A 15,000-nucleotide genomic window follows, 5' to 3' on the forward strand; every position below is an offset into this window, starting at 1 on the left:
TTTTTAAACGGGCCTCCATCTTTTAGAGTTGCGTTGTGAGCGGAATATTCTCTCATATCCTTTCACAAAGCAATTCATTGGCCCCACTCCGCCAATGACTGTGGCCGACAACCATCTTTATTTAATATTACAAACCTTACTAAACATATTATTCTTAAGCTAACAGAGCTTGTGGTTGATACGACTATCAACCACCGTCGCTTCAAAGTCCAGGTCGGCAATGCTGGTGGTTTTGGGTGCAGGTGACCTGGTTCCTCTCAGGCAGACCAAGGCTGACCTCACGAGGGAGAAGAACAGCCTGCATCTCATCCAGGCGACCACACTGCTTCTTGGCTGGTGTTTCTTATCCGCCAGTGTTTCGGCGAGTCTTGCGTAGAAGCTCTGCGCCCTTGGTCCCATCCCTCCTGCCGTCCTGAATACTACCGGGGTGAAGGAGCCCTGGTCCACATTCTGTATTCTTTCTTCATATGCTCTGTTCTTCTCTTGTTCGTTTCTTCTGTGGGCTGCATCAAGGGTCAGGTCTCTGTGGCAATGGGCCATGGGATCAAAGATCCTTACGTCAAAATATGCCCTTTGTCCACGAGTCCAAAATCCTCTGGCGCTAACATCCACTCGTGCTTCGTTCGAAACATTAGCGGTGCGTCTGGCGAGGTGTTCGCCTTGCAGAGGGAGCAGCATGGGTTCCACAGTCACGTCGTGACAGACTTCTTTCAGCATCTGAGCTGTTACGTCTCTTACTTCATCATGTCTCATGCAGACGAAACCTCCTCTCTTGCATGTCATGGCATGATTTTGGTTGAAGGGTGAGCCACAGTTACACATGTTTAGGAGCCCATCCACTGGCCAGCCATGGCTGAGGGCAAGGGCATCAGTGAATTCTTTTTTGTTTAAGTTGAAGCCTTTTGCCCTGATAGGTAGTGTGGTTAGCCAGTTTGAAGCGCCCACTTCCTGTGCAATAGCTGTCCTCCTCCTTGTGTCTTCTGGGAGTTCTCTCATTAGGTCACTCAGAGTGTCTCTCTGTTTTTCTTCTCTGTTTTTGGAGATTTCATTCCTTAGTGACCTAATATCTTGAGGGTTGTCTTCTCCCCTTTCATTTTGATTGGTAATATATCCGGTCAAGGAGGCTGTGATTCGGATTGAGTTCCCGAATTCAGACTCAGCCAGATTTTGCGGGTTGGTGATGCCGAGCCCACCCATTCTTGGCGGCAACTCCAGCAATCTTCTCTCCTGGCCACTGGGACATCTCCCATTTGCTATCGCCGGTATGAAGGTGTTTCTGATAGCATCTTCCAGAGGTTTTAGTAACGGAGCAACATCAGGAACTGTCCTCATGAAGTAGTTCCATTTATGCTTGACACCGTACGTTAATGCTGCGTAGGCTGCCTGCGGTTCTGTTTTGGCGATCTCGCTCAGCCTCCTCAGTTCTGACTCCCAGCGCTTTATAGCTGTTACTACTACTACTACTACTACTACTACTACCACAACTACTACTACTACTACTACTACTACTACTACTACTACAACTACTACCATTACTTCTATTGCTACTACCACTACTACTACTACTACTACTACTACTACTACTGCTACTACTACTACTACTACCATTACTTCTATTACTACTACCACTACTAATACTAATACTACTAACAAGAGTGCATGGCGAACATTGTTATAGCGAAGTTTTAATCTTAGGTACATATGCAGGATAGATGTATAAGGCTATGTAGAGAGTGTAGCGAGCTTATTTATAGCGAATTTTTAACATAAGTAGGATAAACAAATGACAGACAAGCTAGAGTATAGAGTAAATTTTATTATAGTGAAACTTTAACATAGTGACATCTGTAGGATATGTGTATAGTGGCATACGTGGATGTAACAGGCTAACTGGAGTGTATGGCGAACAATATTATAGTGAAACTTTAACATAGTGACATCTGTAGGATATGTGTAACGGGCAAACTGGAGTGTAAGGCGAACAATACTGTGGCGAAGTTTTAACATAGTGGCATACGTGGATATGTGTAACAGGCTAACTGGGGTGTGTGGCGAACAATATTGTAGCGAAGTTTTAACATAGTGGCATACGTGGATATGTGTAACAGGCTAACTGGGGTGTGTGGCGAACAATATTGTAGCGAAGTTTTAACATAGTGGCATACGTAGGATGGATATAAGCCAAAAGAAAATCATCGCATTGAAACTAAAAAATAAAACTGACTGAAGTAAAAAAAAAAAAAAAAAAACATGATATACTTGAAAAAAATCTAATAAAAAGACGAGCACTTGGCAGGAATAATCATGGAAGGAAAACGCGCAACAAGCTGAAAGTGAACACTGGCACCAGAAATATGAAGCAAAAAAGTAAAAAAGTGAAAAAAGAGAAGAAATTGTTGAAACAACAAAACTCGCTTAAAAGTATAATGCATGTTCACTCATTTTCATCCTCCTCCTCCTCCTCCTCTTCTACATCCTCTTCATCCTCTTCCTCCACCTCTTCCTCCTCCTCCTCATCCTCCTCCTTCACGCCATCACACCTGCTTGTCTGGAGGACACGGTGCTGTCCCCTGCTTGTCTGAAGGGCACGGTGCTGTCCCCTGCTTGTCTGGAGGGCACGGTGCTGTCCCCTGCTTGTCTGGAGGGCACGGTGCTGTCCCCTGCTTGTCTGAAGGGCACGGTGCTGTCCCCTGCTTGTCTGGAGGGCACGGTGCTGTCCCCTGCTTGTCTGGAGGGCACGGTGCTGTCCCCTGCTTGTCTGGAGGACACGGTGCTGTCCCCTGCTTGTCTGAAGGGCACGGTGCTGTCCCCTGCTTGTCTGGAGGGCACGGTGCTGTCCCCTGCTTGTCTGGAGGACACGGTGCTGTCCCCTGCTTGTCTGGAGGACACGGTGCTGTCCCCTGCTTGTCTGGAGGACACGGTGCTGCCCCCTGCTTGTCTGGAGGGCACGGTGCTGTCCCCTGCTTATCTGGAGGGCACGGTGCTGTCCCCTGCTTGTCTGGAGGACACGGTGCTGTCCCCTGCTTGTCTGGAGGACACGGTGCTGTCCCCTGCTTGTCTGGAGGACACGGTGCTGTCCCCTGCTTGTCTGGAGGACACGGTGCTGTCCCCTGCTTGTCTGGAGGACACGGTGCTGTCCCCTGCTTGTCTGGAGGACACGGTGCTGTCCCCTGCTTGTCTGGAGGACACGGTGCTGTCCCCTGCTTGTCTGGAGGACACGGTGCTGTCCCCTGCTTGTCTGGAGGGCACGGTGCTGTCCCCTGCTTGTCTGGAGGACACGGTGCTGTCCCCTGCTTGTCTGGAGGACACGGTGCTGTCCCCTGCTAGTCTGGAGGGCACGGTGCTGCCCCCTGCTTGTCTGGAGGACACGGTGCTGTCCCCTGCTTGTCTGGAGGACACGGTGCTGCCCCCTGCTTATCTGGAGGGCACGGTGCTGTCCCCTGCTTGTCTGGAGGACACGGTGCTGTCCCCTGCTTGTCTGGAGGACACGGTGCTGCCCCCTGCTTGTCTGGAGGACACGGTGCTGTCCCCTGCTTGTCTGGAGGACACGGTGCTGCCCCCTGCACGGTGCTGCCCCCTGCTTGTCTGGAGGACACGGTGCTGCCCCCTGCTTGTCTGGAGGGCACGGTGCTGCCCCCTGCTTGTCTGGAGGGCACGGTGCTGCCCCCTGCTTGTCTGGAGGACGTGGTGCTGCCCCCTGCTTGTCTGGAGAGCACGATGCTGCCCCCTGCTTGTCTGGAGGGCACGGTGCTGCCCCCTGCTTGTCTGGAGAGCACGGTGCCGCCCCCTGCTTGTCTGGAGGACACGGTGCTGACCCCTGCTTGTCTGGAGGACACGGTGCTGACCCCTACTTGTCTGGAGGGCACGGTGCTGACCCCTACTTGTCTGGAGGGCACGGTGCTGACCCCTACTTGTCTGGAGGGCACGGTGCTGACCCCTACTTGTCTGGAGGGCACGGTGCTGACCCCTACTTGTCTGGAGGGCACGGTGCTGACCCCTACTTGTCTGGAGGGCACGGTGCTGACCCCTACTTGTCTGGAGGGCACGGTGCTGACCCCTACTTGTCTGGAGGGCACGGTGCTGACCCCTACTTGTCTGGAGGGCACGGTGCTGATCCTTGCTTGTCTGGAGGGGACAGTGCTGCCGCCTGGTTGCCCTCATCATGCAGTACTTAACCCTGTGTTGGATGCTGGCCTGGGTGTGGCAGCAGCCGGGGCCCCGTGCGTCGGGAGCGGGGTCATGCAGACACGTCTCAGCCCTACATAACTCTTGAGGGTGTGCCCGGAGGGGCGGGCCTCGGGGTCAGGTAATTTCCGTCATCGGAGTCTGAATCTTCGTCTACCTGGCATTGTAGCTGCTCGGCGACACTGTCGTGGAGTGGAGGCTTTTTGAACTCCGGGATGTCGTCGTAGATGTGCTCCTCGTCGTCGCCGAAGTACAGGTATTCGGGCTCCTGCTGCCGCGGCGCCACGCGCGGGAGCACGGTGGGGCCCGTGGGCGGCTTCTTGTGGTTGTTGTCGACCTGTACCTCGCCACCGACGGGCCAGGAGGCGCCAGGCCCAAGCCGCGGCGCCACGCGCGGGAGCACGGTGGGCCCCGTGGGCGGCTTCTTGTGGTTGTTGTCGACCTGTACCTCGCCACCGACGGGCCAGGAGGCGCCAGGCCCAAGCCGCGGCGCCACGCGCGGGAGCACGGTGGGGCCCGTGGGCGGCTTCTTGTGGTTGTTGTCGACCTGTACCTCGCCACCGACGGCCCAGGAGGCGCTAGGCCCAAGCCGCGGCGCCACGCGCGGGAGCACGGTGGGCCCCGTGGGCGCCGCCACGTCCATGTAGTTGTCGTCGACGTCTACCTCGTCGCCGACGCGGGGCACTGCGGGAAGAGTGTGACCATTACGACGACGACGACGACGATCGTCACGATAGGGGGGAGAGAGAGAGAGAGAGAGTCATCTACAACAGAGAAATACGAGGAAGAGGAGAAAAAAATAAAGAAAAAGAAAGGAAGAAAGAAAATTACACTCCCTCCTCCCTATCTTCCCTCTTTCCTTCCCTCCCTCCTCCCTATCTTCCCTCCCTCCTCCCTATCTTCCCTCCCTCCTCCCTATCTTCCCTCTTTCCTTCCCTCCCTCCCTATCTTCCCTCTTCCTTCCCTCCTCCTCCCTATCTTCCCTCCCTCCTCCCTATCTTCCTCCCTCCTCCCTATCTTCCCTCTTTCCTTCCTCCCTCCTCCCTATCTTCCCTCCCTCCTCCCTATCTTCCCTCTTTCCTTCCCTCCCTCCTCCCTATCTTCCCTCTTTCCTTCCCTCCCTCCTCCCTATCTTCCCTCCCTCCTCCCTATCTTCCCTCCCTCCTCCCTATCTTCCCTCTTTCCTTCCCTCCCTCCTCCCTATCTTCCCTCCCTCCTCCCTATCTTCCTCTTTCCTTCCTCCCTCCCTCCTCCCTATCTTCCCTCCGTCCTTCCCTCCCTCCTCCCTATCTTCCCTCCCTCCTCCCTATCTTCCCTCCCTCCTCCCTTTTTTCCCTCTTTCCTTCCCCCTCCTCCTCCCTATCTTCCCTCCTTCCTTCCCTCCGTCCTCCCTATCTTCCCTCCTTCCTTCCCTCCCTCCTCCCTATCTTCCCTCCTTCCTTCCCTCCCTCCTCCCTATCTTCCCTCTTTCCTTCCCTCCCTCCTCCCTATCTTCCCTCTTCCTTCCTCCCTCCTCCCTATCTTCCCTCCCTCCTCCCTATCTTCCCTCCCTCCTCCCTATCTTCCCTCTTTCCTTCCCTCCCTCCTCCCTATCTTCCCTCCCTCCTCCCTATCTTCCCTCTTTCCTTCCCTCCCTCCTCCCTATCTTCCCTCCCTCCTCCCTATCTTCCCTCCCTCCTCCCTTTGTTCCCTCTTTCCTTCCCTCCCTCCTCCCTATATTCCCTCCTCCTTTCCCTCCCTCCTCCCTATCTTCCCTCCTTCCTTCCCTCCCTCCTCCCTATCTTCCCTCCTTCCTTCCCTCCCTCCTCCCTATCTTCCCTCTTTCCTTCCCTCCCTCCTCCCTATCTTCCCTCCTTCCTTCCCTCCCTCCTCCCTATCTTCCCTCCTTCCTTCCCTCCCTCCTCCCTCTCTTCCCTCTTTCTTCCTCCTCCTCCTCCCCTATTCCCTCCCTCCTTCCCTCCCTCCTCCCTATCATCCCTCCCTCCTTCCCTCCCTCCACCCTATCTTCCCTCCTCCTTCCCTCCCTCCTCCCTATCTTCCCTCTTCCTTCCCTCCCTCCTCCCCTATCTTCCCTCCTTCCTTCCCTCCCTCCTCCCTATCTTCCCTCCCTCCTTACCTCCCTCCTCCCTATCTTCCCTCCCTCCTTCCCTCCCTCCTCCCTATCTTCCCTCCTTCCTTCCCTCCCTCCTCCCTATCTTCCCTCCTTCCTTCCCACACTCATCCCTATCTTACCTCCATCCTTCCTCCCTTCTCCCTATCTTCCCTCCCTCCTTCCCTCCCTCCTCCCTATCTTCCCTCTTTCCTTCCTTCCCTCCTCCCTATCTTCCCTCCCTCCTTCCCTCCCTCCTCCCTATCTTCCCTACTTCCTTCCCTCCCTCCTCCCTATCTTCCCTCCTTCCTTCCCTCCCTCCTCCCTATCTTCCCTCCCTCCTTCCCTCCCTCCCTCCTCCCTATCTTCCCTCCTTCCTTCCCTCCCTCCTCCCTATCTTCCCTCCTTCCTTCCCTCCCTCCTCCCTATCTTCCCTCCCTCCTCCCTTTTTTCCCTCTTTCCTTCCCTCCCTCCTTCCTTCCCTCCCTCCTCCCTATCTTCCCTCCTTCCTTCCCTCCCTCCTCCCTATCTTCCCTCCCTCCTTCCCTCCCTCCTCCCTATCTTCCCTCCTTCCTTCCCTGCTGCTGCCTCTGGGCAGCAGCAGTGGTGGATTGGACTGCAGGCAGAGGATCTCTTTATGAGACAATGGCTGGAGTTCCAGGGTCCTAGTCAGCTGGACCGTGCCTAATTATTTAGGCCTGCGGTGTAGAGGAGTGTGGCGACTTCTACACTAAAAAAAGCCTCCCTGGGAACCAGTTGTCGGTGTGAGCTCCCCGTCCCTCCCCTCTATCGACGGTACTCCCATCCCTATTCTGCATAACAGCTGGTTCTTGTTTTCTCCTGAAAGAGATGTCTTCCGTGGGCCATTTGAAGTTGTACCTCCCGGCTTCTAGGTGGAGTTTCTGAGGGGTTTTCTTACACTCAAGGAATATTTCAGCTTTTTGGTCTCTCAGGAAGGGCGTCTGATACTCTCTAGAGTTGGTGGAGAACACCTGGTGACAGGTGCCACTGGCCAGGCCTCGAAAGGGTCGCAGAGTTGGGTTAGACGTTTCGGAAAGTGGGAACGAATTGCTGGTTCCTCTCCTCCCTTGCCAGCTCTGCTCTGTGTGACTACGCCGGCCCCGTTCTATGGGACAAAACTTCGAGGACAATAGCTGAAAAGCGCCGGGTTGTGAAAGTCTCTCTCGTGACCGAGGCTCAGGACAAGCGATTGGTCTTTGAGGCGTTTTCAAGACCCTGTGGGAGCGAACTCCCAGTGTTGGAGGCATCTAACACAGCAGTATCTATTTTCCATGCACAATTTTTATACAATTCAATTTATGGTCACAATTTAAGTTATTTCGAAAGCTCTTTTAATATTTGCCCAAACTGTTAACTCGCTTAAATTTCTAACAATGCCTTCGAACCTTAAGTGTGACGTCTGTCCCGGAGGATTTGCAGCTCAGTTCTTCCAGCTGAGTAAAACTTGCCGACTCTGCGTTCAAAGATTACATCTTCAGAAGGCTGTGAACAGAACAGAACAACCGCCAGCCTGCCTCACAGGCTGACCCCCAGCCTGCCTCACAGGCTAACCCCCAGCCTGCTTCACAGGCTAACTCCCAGCCTGCCTCACAGGACAACTTCCAGCCTGCCCCACTTAACGCTTCTCTTCCTGCTTCACAGGATGTCGGGCTCCAACCTGTAAGGAATGGAGCCAAACCGAAGCAGGCAACCAAGGATTTACTGATCCCCACTACCTTCAATAGGTTCCAGGTGCTGGCAGACACCATGGAGGATGAGTTCGAGACTCGCCTAGTTGAGGACTCCATGGTGCGTGGCCAGCTGGTTGAGTTCTGTGGTCGTTCATCAAACGGCCGCAGAAAACGTTACTGCTATCCAGGTGCCAGACTGGACGACATCACCGCAGCGTGCGATGATGTCACGAGAAATGCCGACCGAAACACTCTCTTTGTCATTCACGCGGGGACAAATGACGTAAAGACAACCCTTTCTGAGGAACTGCTTGAGAAATACCGCTGCATGATCAAGCAGTATAAACGTAAAACGGATGCCAGTAACATCATAATCTCAGGAATCCTCCCGAGGGTCGGTGCCGAATCTAGCTTTTACAATAAGGCCTTCAGCACAAACAACAGACTTCAGTCCCTTTGCTCACAAGAAAACGTCCAGTTCGCTAACTTGTGGAACAATTTTTACTACGATTCAGACTTGTTCCTTCCTGATGGCATTCACTTAAACCCTGTTGGAGCAGCCCGTTTCGGGAGGCTGCTCTGTGACCAAGTGGCTCTTCGAAAGCCAAAAAACGCGGAGGCGAGAACACCAGCAGCTCCACCGTAAGGGTGCACTCAACCCGAAAAACTCCCGACTCGAATCACATTAAAGCTTGCTATGTAAACGCTCGTAGCCTACGTAACAAATTTGAAGACTTAGAAGTCCTCGCAGCAACAAATCATTATCACATCATCGGAGTCACAGAATCTTGGATAGACACTTCAAATAGAGATTTCATTGCGGAATATAGATTACCGGGTTATACCATTTTTAGTTATGAAAGAGAGAACAGACAGGGTGGAGGCGTTATCTTTTATATCCACAACTCTCTCCGTCCAGTATCCGTGAAAACAGATATTATAACCAATGTAGACACGGTCTTCATTGAAATTAAAAATAAATCTCGTAAAATAGTAATTGGACTTATCTACAGACCGCCAAGGCAGACTCTTGATATCGACCACGCATTAAGTGAATTATTATTAGAAACAAGTCGCAGTTGCGAAGCAGTAATTGTTGGGGACTTTAACTTGCCAGTGAAAAGATGGGGTGAACCGTTGAACTGTCATACAGGGCTCGACCTGTACACAAATTTACTAGAAAGTGATTTGCATCAACACGTTCAAGAACCGACTCGGGAAAATAATATACTTGACCTTATCTTTTCAACGACAGCTGATCTAGTTAACGAAGTAAATGTTGGTCCAATTTTTAGTTCTAGCGATCACCGAACAATCACATTCAGCATCAATATGAAAGAAAGTAAAGTAACTCCTAGTAAAGAAAAGGTGCCTGATTATCTGAGAGCGAATTTCGTAAGACTCCGATCAATTCTAAATAATTCTGACACGACTGAAATCACGGCGGAAACAGATATTGATAAATCTTGGGGGGCCTTCACCACAATATTGAACAATGCCATAAGCATATGCGTACCCTATCGTAACAGACGTTCAGCTTCTAAGAAGAAACCCAAATGGTGGAATAATGAAATTCAAAATAGCCTATCTCTTAAAAAATGCGTATACAGTAGATACATATTAACTCAGAGCGAGGCTGACAAACTAGAGTTGGAGAGAATTCGCCGCGAAACCAAGAAATTAATAAAACGAAGCAAGAAAAATCTTGAAGAATATATAGCGGAAACAAGTAAATCTAATCCTAAAGAATTTTTCAGCTATGTAAATAATAAAAAGTCACTCACTTGTGGTATCGAACCGCTTGCTAATGAAAATGGTAACCACACGAACGATGAAAATGAAATGGCTACAATCCTAAATAACTTTTTCGCATCCGTATTTACCGACGAAGATTGTTTAGCACCTCAACCGCCGGAGGTTAGAAGGGCCGAAAAGATGTTAAGTGGCGTGCTCATCGTAGAAAGTGACATTTTACGTACAGTTGAAAAGATTAAAGTAAGCAAAGCTCCTGGTCCAGACAAAATTACCCCTAGGGTCTTAAAAAAAATCAAACATCAAATTTGTAAACCGCTCTCCGTCATATTCAATAAATCTTTAACAGCTGGAAAAGTTCCGTCGGATTGGAAACTTGCAAATGTCACACCAATTTTCAAAAAGGGGGACAAGTCTCATCCAGGAAACTATCGATCAATTAGCCTGACATCTATTGTTTGTAAGTTAATGGAGACTATCATTCGCGACAATATGGTGAAATTCTTCGAAGAAAATAATATAATAAATAATTCGCAACATGGCTTCCGTAGTAAACGTTCGTGTTTGACTAACTTACTTGATTTTTTTCACTATATTTTTGAGGTGTTCGATGAAAGCAGATCAGTAGATATCATATATCTGGATTTTCAAAAGGCATTTGATAAGGTCCCCCACCAACGATTGCTCAGCAAACTACTGGCGCACGGTATCTCGGGAAACGTTCACAATTGGCTTGCGGGCTGGCTCTCTGAGCGGAAACAGAGAGTAGTTCTAAACGGTGTAACATCTAATTGGCTCGATGTCAAAAGCGGCGTACCTCAAGGATCAGTGCTTGGCCCCATGCTCTTCTCAATTTATGTTAATGATATCGATGATGGGCTCACTTGCAAAGTATCAAAATTTGCTGATGACACAAAAATTGCTAGTAAAGTAACTGCGACACTCGACGAAGAAGCTTTACAATCAGATATAGATCGACTTGCACGTTGGGCCAATCAATGGCAAATGAAATTTAACGTTGACAAATGTAAAGTGTTGCACATCGGACAAATAACAATCGCGTTCGGTACGTAATGAATGGCCAACAACTTTCTGCAGTAAGTAAAGAAAAGGATCTTGGAATCACTATATCAAGCGATTTAAAGCCCGGTCAGCATTGTTCAGAGGTAGTTAAAACTGCAAACAAATTGATTGGCTTCATCGGACGAGTCTTTAATAATAAATCCGAAAAAGTAATATTAAAACTGTATAATTCGTTGGTTCGACCCCGTCTAGAGTACTGTGTACAGTTTTGGTCTCCCTACTACAGAAAAGACATAGAAAAGTTGGAACGGGTTCAACGAAGAGTAACAAAGATGATTCCTAGGTTGAGAAATTTGTCATATGAACAAAGGCTTAAAGAAGTAAATTTATTCAGCCTATCAAAACGAAGAATGCGAGGCGATCTAATAGAAGTGTTTAAAATGTTTAAAGGATTCAGTGATATTAATGCGGAAGATTACTTTACAATTGATCGATCAAATAGAGCAAGAAGAAATCACAATTTGAAGATAAGTGGTAAAAGATTCTCGTCGCACGAAGCTAAACACTTCTTCTTCAATCGAGTTGTTAATGTTTGGAACTCTCTACCCTGTGATGTCGTTGATAGTACAACAGTTACGGCCTTCAAGAATAGATTAGACAAGTGTTTTGAATCCAACCAGCAACTAAGATATTACTCATTGTCGTAATAACGTTAAGTTCTTTCGAATACTGGTGTCCTTGTCCGCTTTTATTGCCCGGTTAGTGGTAGCAGTAATGGTAGTTCTTTCCTCTTTCCTACATAAATTCCATGCAGTTTTTCCATGCTGCATGGTTCTTTTTCCTTTCCTGCCAGCTTTGGCTGGAGGATTGGGGGGGTGGGGAGGAGCCTTCGCCTTTACTGTCCTTCATCTTCCACCTTTGATTAGATAGTTAGAGTAGCTTGTCACAAACAACCTCGTAAGGACCAGCAGGTCTGCTGTTGTTTGTTCTTCCTTTGTGTTCCTTTTGTGTTCCTCCTCCCTATCTTCCCTCCTTCCTTCCCTCCCTCCTCCCTTACTTCCCTCCTTCCTTCCCTCCCTCCTCCCTATCTTCCCTCCTTCCTTCCTTCCCTCCTCCCTATCTTCCCTCCTTCCTTCCCTCCCTCCTCCCTATCTTCCCTCCTTCCTTCCCTCCCTCCTCCCTATCTTCCCTCCTTCCTTCCCTCCCTCCTCCCTATCTTCCCTCCTTCCTTCCCTCCATCCTCCCTATCTTCCCTCCATCCTTCCCTCCCTCCTCCCTATCTTCCCTCCTTCCTTCCCTCTCTCCTCCCTATCTTCCCTCCTTCCTTCCCTCCCTCCTGCGTATCTTCCCTCCCTCCTTCCCTCCTCCTCCCTATATTCCCTCCTTCCTTCACTCCCTCCTCCCTATCTTCCCTCCTTCCTTCCCTCCCTCCTCCCTATCTTCCCTCCTTCCTTCCCTCTCTCCTCCCTATCTTCCCTCCTTCCTTCCCTCCCTCCTCCCTATCTTCCCTCCCTCCTTCCCTCCCTCCTCCCTATCTTCCCTCCTTCCTTCCCTCTCTCCTCCCTATCTTCCCTCCTTCCTTCCCTCCCTCCTCCCTATCTTCCCTTCTTCCTTCCCTCCCTCCTGCTTATCTTCCCTCCTTCCTTCCCTCCCTTCTCCCTATCTTCCCTCCTTCCTTCCCTCCCTCCTCCCTATCTTCCCTCCTTCCTTCCCTCCCTTCTCCCTATCTTCCCTCCTTCCTTCCCTCCCTTCTCCTTTACTCCTTGTATGCTGCCTGGTGTTCCAATTACATGAATAGTATTTTTCAACAGCTTGGGGGGTGTGGGAGAGGCAGGGAGAGTAGGATATATATATATATATATATATATATATATATATATATATATAGAGAGAGAGAGAGAGAGAGAGAGAGAGAGAGAGAGAGAGAGAGAGAGAGAGAGAGAGAGAGAGAGAGAGAGAGAGAGAGACGCGTGTGTGTGTGTGTGTGTGTGTGTGTGTGTGTGTGTGTGCCCGGGCGCCACTCAGCAGTCCATGCTTCAACTTGAAAACTTAAGCCGTGAACTCTTGAGGTTCTAAGAGTAAACTGGCGGAACTCAGGTGGCCTTAGGGCACACACACACACACACACACACACACACACACACACGACCTCGGACAGCGTCATCTCCCCCAGTGAGGAGGTCGTCGCCGCTCTCCGTGCCAAACACCCCCCCGCCGCACCTGACGAAGCCCTCCCAGAGCTCCCCGACCTCGACCAGCACCGCCTCACAGTGGATGAAACCGACTTGCTGGCAGCCATCAAGACTGCGGCCCTAGCTCGGCCGCCGACCTGGACGGCGTGCGGCCCCTGCACCCAAGCCAGCTGATAGCCGGGTACACCGCTGAGGCAGGCCGTAGACTGCTCAGCGCTCTGACCGAGCTCTGCAATGCTGGCCTCGCTGTGGACATCCCCGAAGACGCGAGGCAGGCGTATTTCAGCGCCAACCTCGTTGCCATCAGAAAAAAAAGATGGGGGCGTAAGGGCGATCGCTATCGGATCCGTCTACCGACGACTGGCGTCCAAGGTCCTGGCCAGACGCATGTCATCCGCCCTGGCTACGGAACTACAACCCGTTCAGCTGGGCGTCGGTGTGAGGATGGGCTGCGAGGCGGCGGTCCACGCCGTGCGAGAGTACGTCGACACCCATAACGGAGCCCCCAACCATGTAATCGCGAAACTGGACCTCACCAATGCTTTCAACACCGTTCACAGGTCGGTAGTGATCCGAGAGGTCATCCGACGTTTCCCCGCTGCCGCACCACTGGTGTCACAAGCCTACTCACAGCCTTCGCCCCTCCACCTTGGCCCCACCCGTCTTTGGTCCAGCCGCGGCGTCCAGCAAGGCGACCCTTTGGGCCCGATACTCTTCGCCCTCGCGGTGGATCCGGCCATACAGACCCTCAGATCGCCCCTCAATCTGTGGTTCCTTGATGACGGCACCTTAGCTGGGCCCATAGAGACCGTCACTGCCGACCTGCACCGCCTATTTCCGACCCTCCGAGAACTTGGCCTAGAGATCAACTCGCGTAAATGCGAGATCACCCATCTCGACGGCCAAGGGGGCACCAGCACGGACGGAGAGGGCCGGACTTTACGTGCAGAAGCAAACGAAGCCTGCTGGAGGGACGGCGCCGCCCACTAAACCAACGACGGAGCCCCCACCGACAACGACGCGAACGCCGGCCCTCATATCGACACATTCCTCAGTGTCGCCCACCCCACACCCCTCACAAGCCTCTCCATCCTGGGCGCCCCGATTCACGCCCACGGCAATGAAGCAGCCTTAACCAATATCGAGGATATCATCAGGACGCTCATAGACAGGACGGCCAACATCGGCAGCCACGCTGCCCTCTTCTTCCTGTCAAGGTATGCAGCAGTGCCGAGAGCCACGTACCTGCTGCGCGCAGCACCAAACTACACGGCTGGAGAGTCCTTGCGGGCCATCGACGAGCTGATGCGGGAAGCGACTTCACGCAGCTGCAACGTACAGCTCGACGACGACGCGTGGTCTCAGGCCTCCCTGCCGCTGCGTTTTGGAGGTCTGGGCGTGAGACGGCTGGCCGACGTGGCACTGCCCGCCTACATCGCCTCGGTAGAAGCTTCGCGGGACATGGTCTGTACCATTAACCGCCATCCCAACGGCGACAGACCGGCCCGTCTGGCCTCTGCCATAGACGCCTACACAACAAACTAGTGCCCGAACCTCGACCCGGAGCTCAGGCTGACGCAGCGCAACCTGGACGAGGCAGCCTCCACCCACCGCATAGACGACCGCGCCAGCCAGGTCGACCATGCGCGCCTCCTCGCCACCTCAGCACCACACAGCGGGGTCTGGATGTCAGCCGTCCCCGTCGAGGTCCTTGGCCTCCTTTTGCCTGACGAGGCGGTCCGCGTGAGCGTCGCCCTGAGGTTGGGCACGCACGCCCAACAACCTCACCGCTGCCGCTGTGGGGCAATGTCCGACGCCAAGGGCTATCATATCCTGTCCTGCCACATTAACCCCGGTCGATTGCCCCGCCACGCAGCTCACAACGACGTCATCTACCGGGCCCTGGCCGCCGCTGGTCTATCGGCCATCCTCGAGCCGCGAGGCCTGGACCGAGGAGACGGTCGCCGACCGGACGGAATCACAGTCTTCCCCTTCAGGCGAAGTAAGATGTTGATGTGGGACGCCAGTTGCATTAACACATTTTTCACCACCCACACCATCAACTGTG

The 15,000-nt window shown here is 52.3% G+C and overlaps 1 protein-coding gene across 9 annotated transcripts in view; it reads right to left on the reverse strand.

Moving 5' to 3' along the window:
- Nucleotides 1-4,112: 4,112 nt before the first annotated feature.
- LOC127001116 (uncharacterized) overlaps nt 4,113-15,000 on the reverse strand; it is an 83,995-nt gene continuing 73,107 nt past the window's right edge. For all 9 annotated transcript variants that reach the window (XM_050865292.1, XM_050865291.1, XM_050865290.1 and 6 more), the window contains one exon: nt 4,113-4,869. In XM_050865292.1, coding sequence (XP_050721249.1) covers nt 4,259-4,869 — 611 coding nt within the window. In that variant the 3' untranslated portion in view covers nt 4,113-4,258. The remainder of the gene's footprint in view (nt 4,870-15,000) is intronic.

The sequence above is a fragment of the Eriocheir sinensis genome, chromosome 20, assembly GCF_024679095.1.
Source record: "Eriocheir sinensis breed Jianghai 21 chromosome 20, ASM2467909v1, whole genome shotgun sequence".
NCBI classification, from domain to species: Eukaryota; Metazoa; Arthropoda; class Malacostraca; order Decapoda; family Varunidae; genus Eriocheir; species Eriocheir sinensis.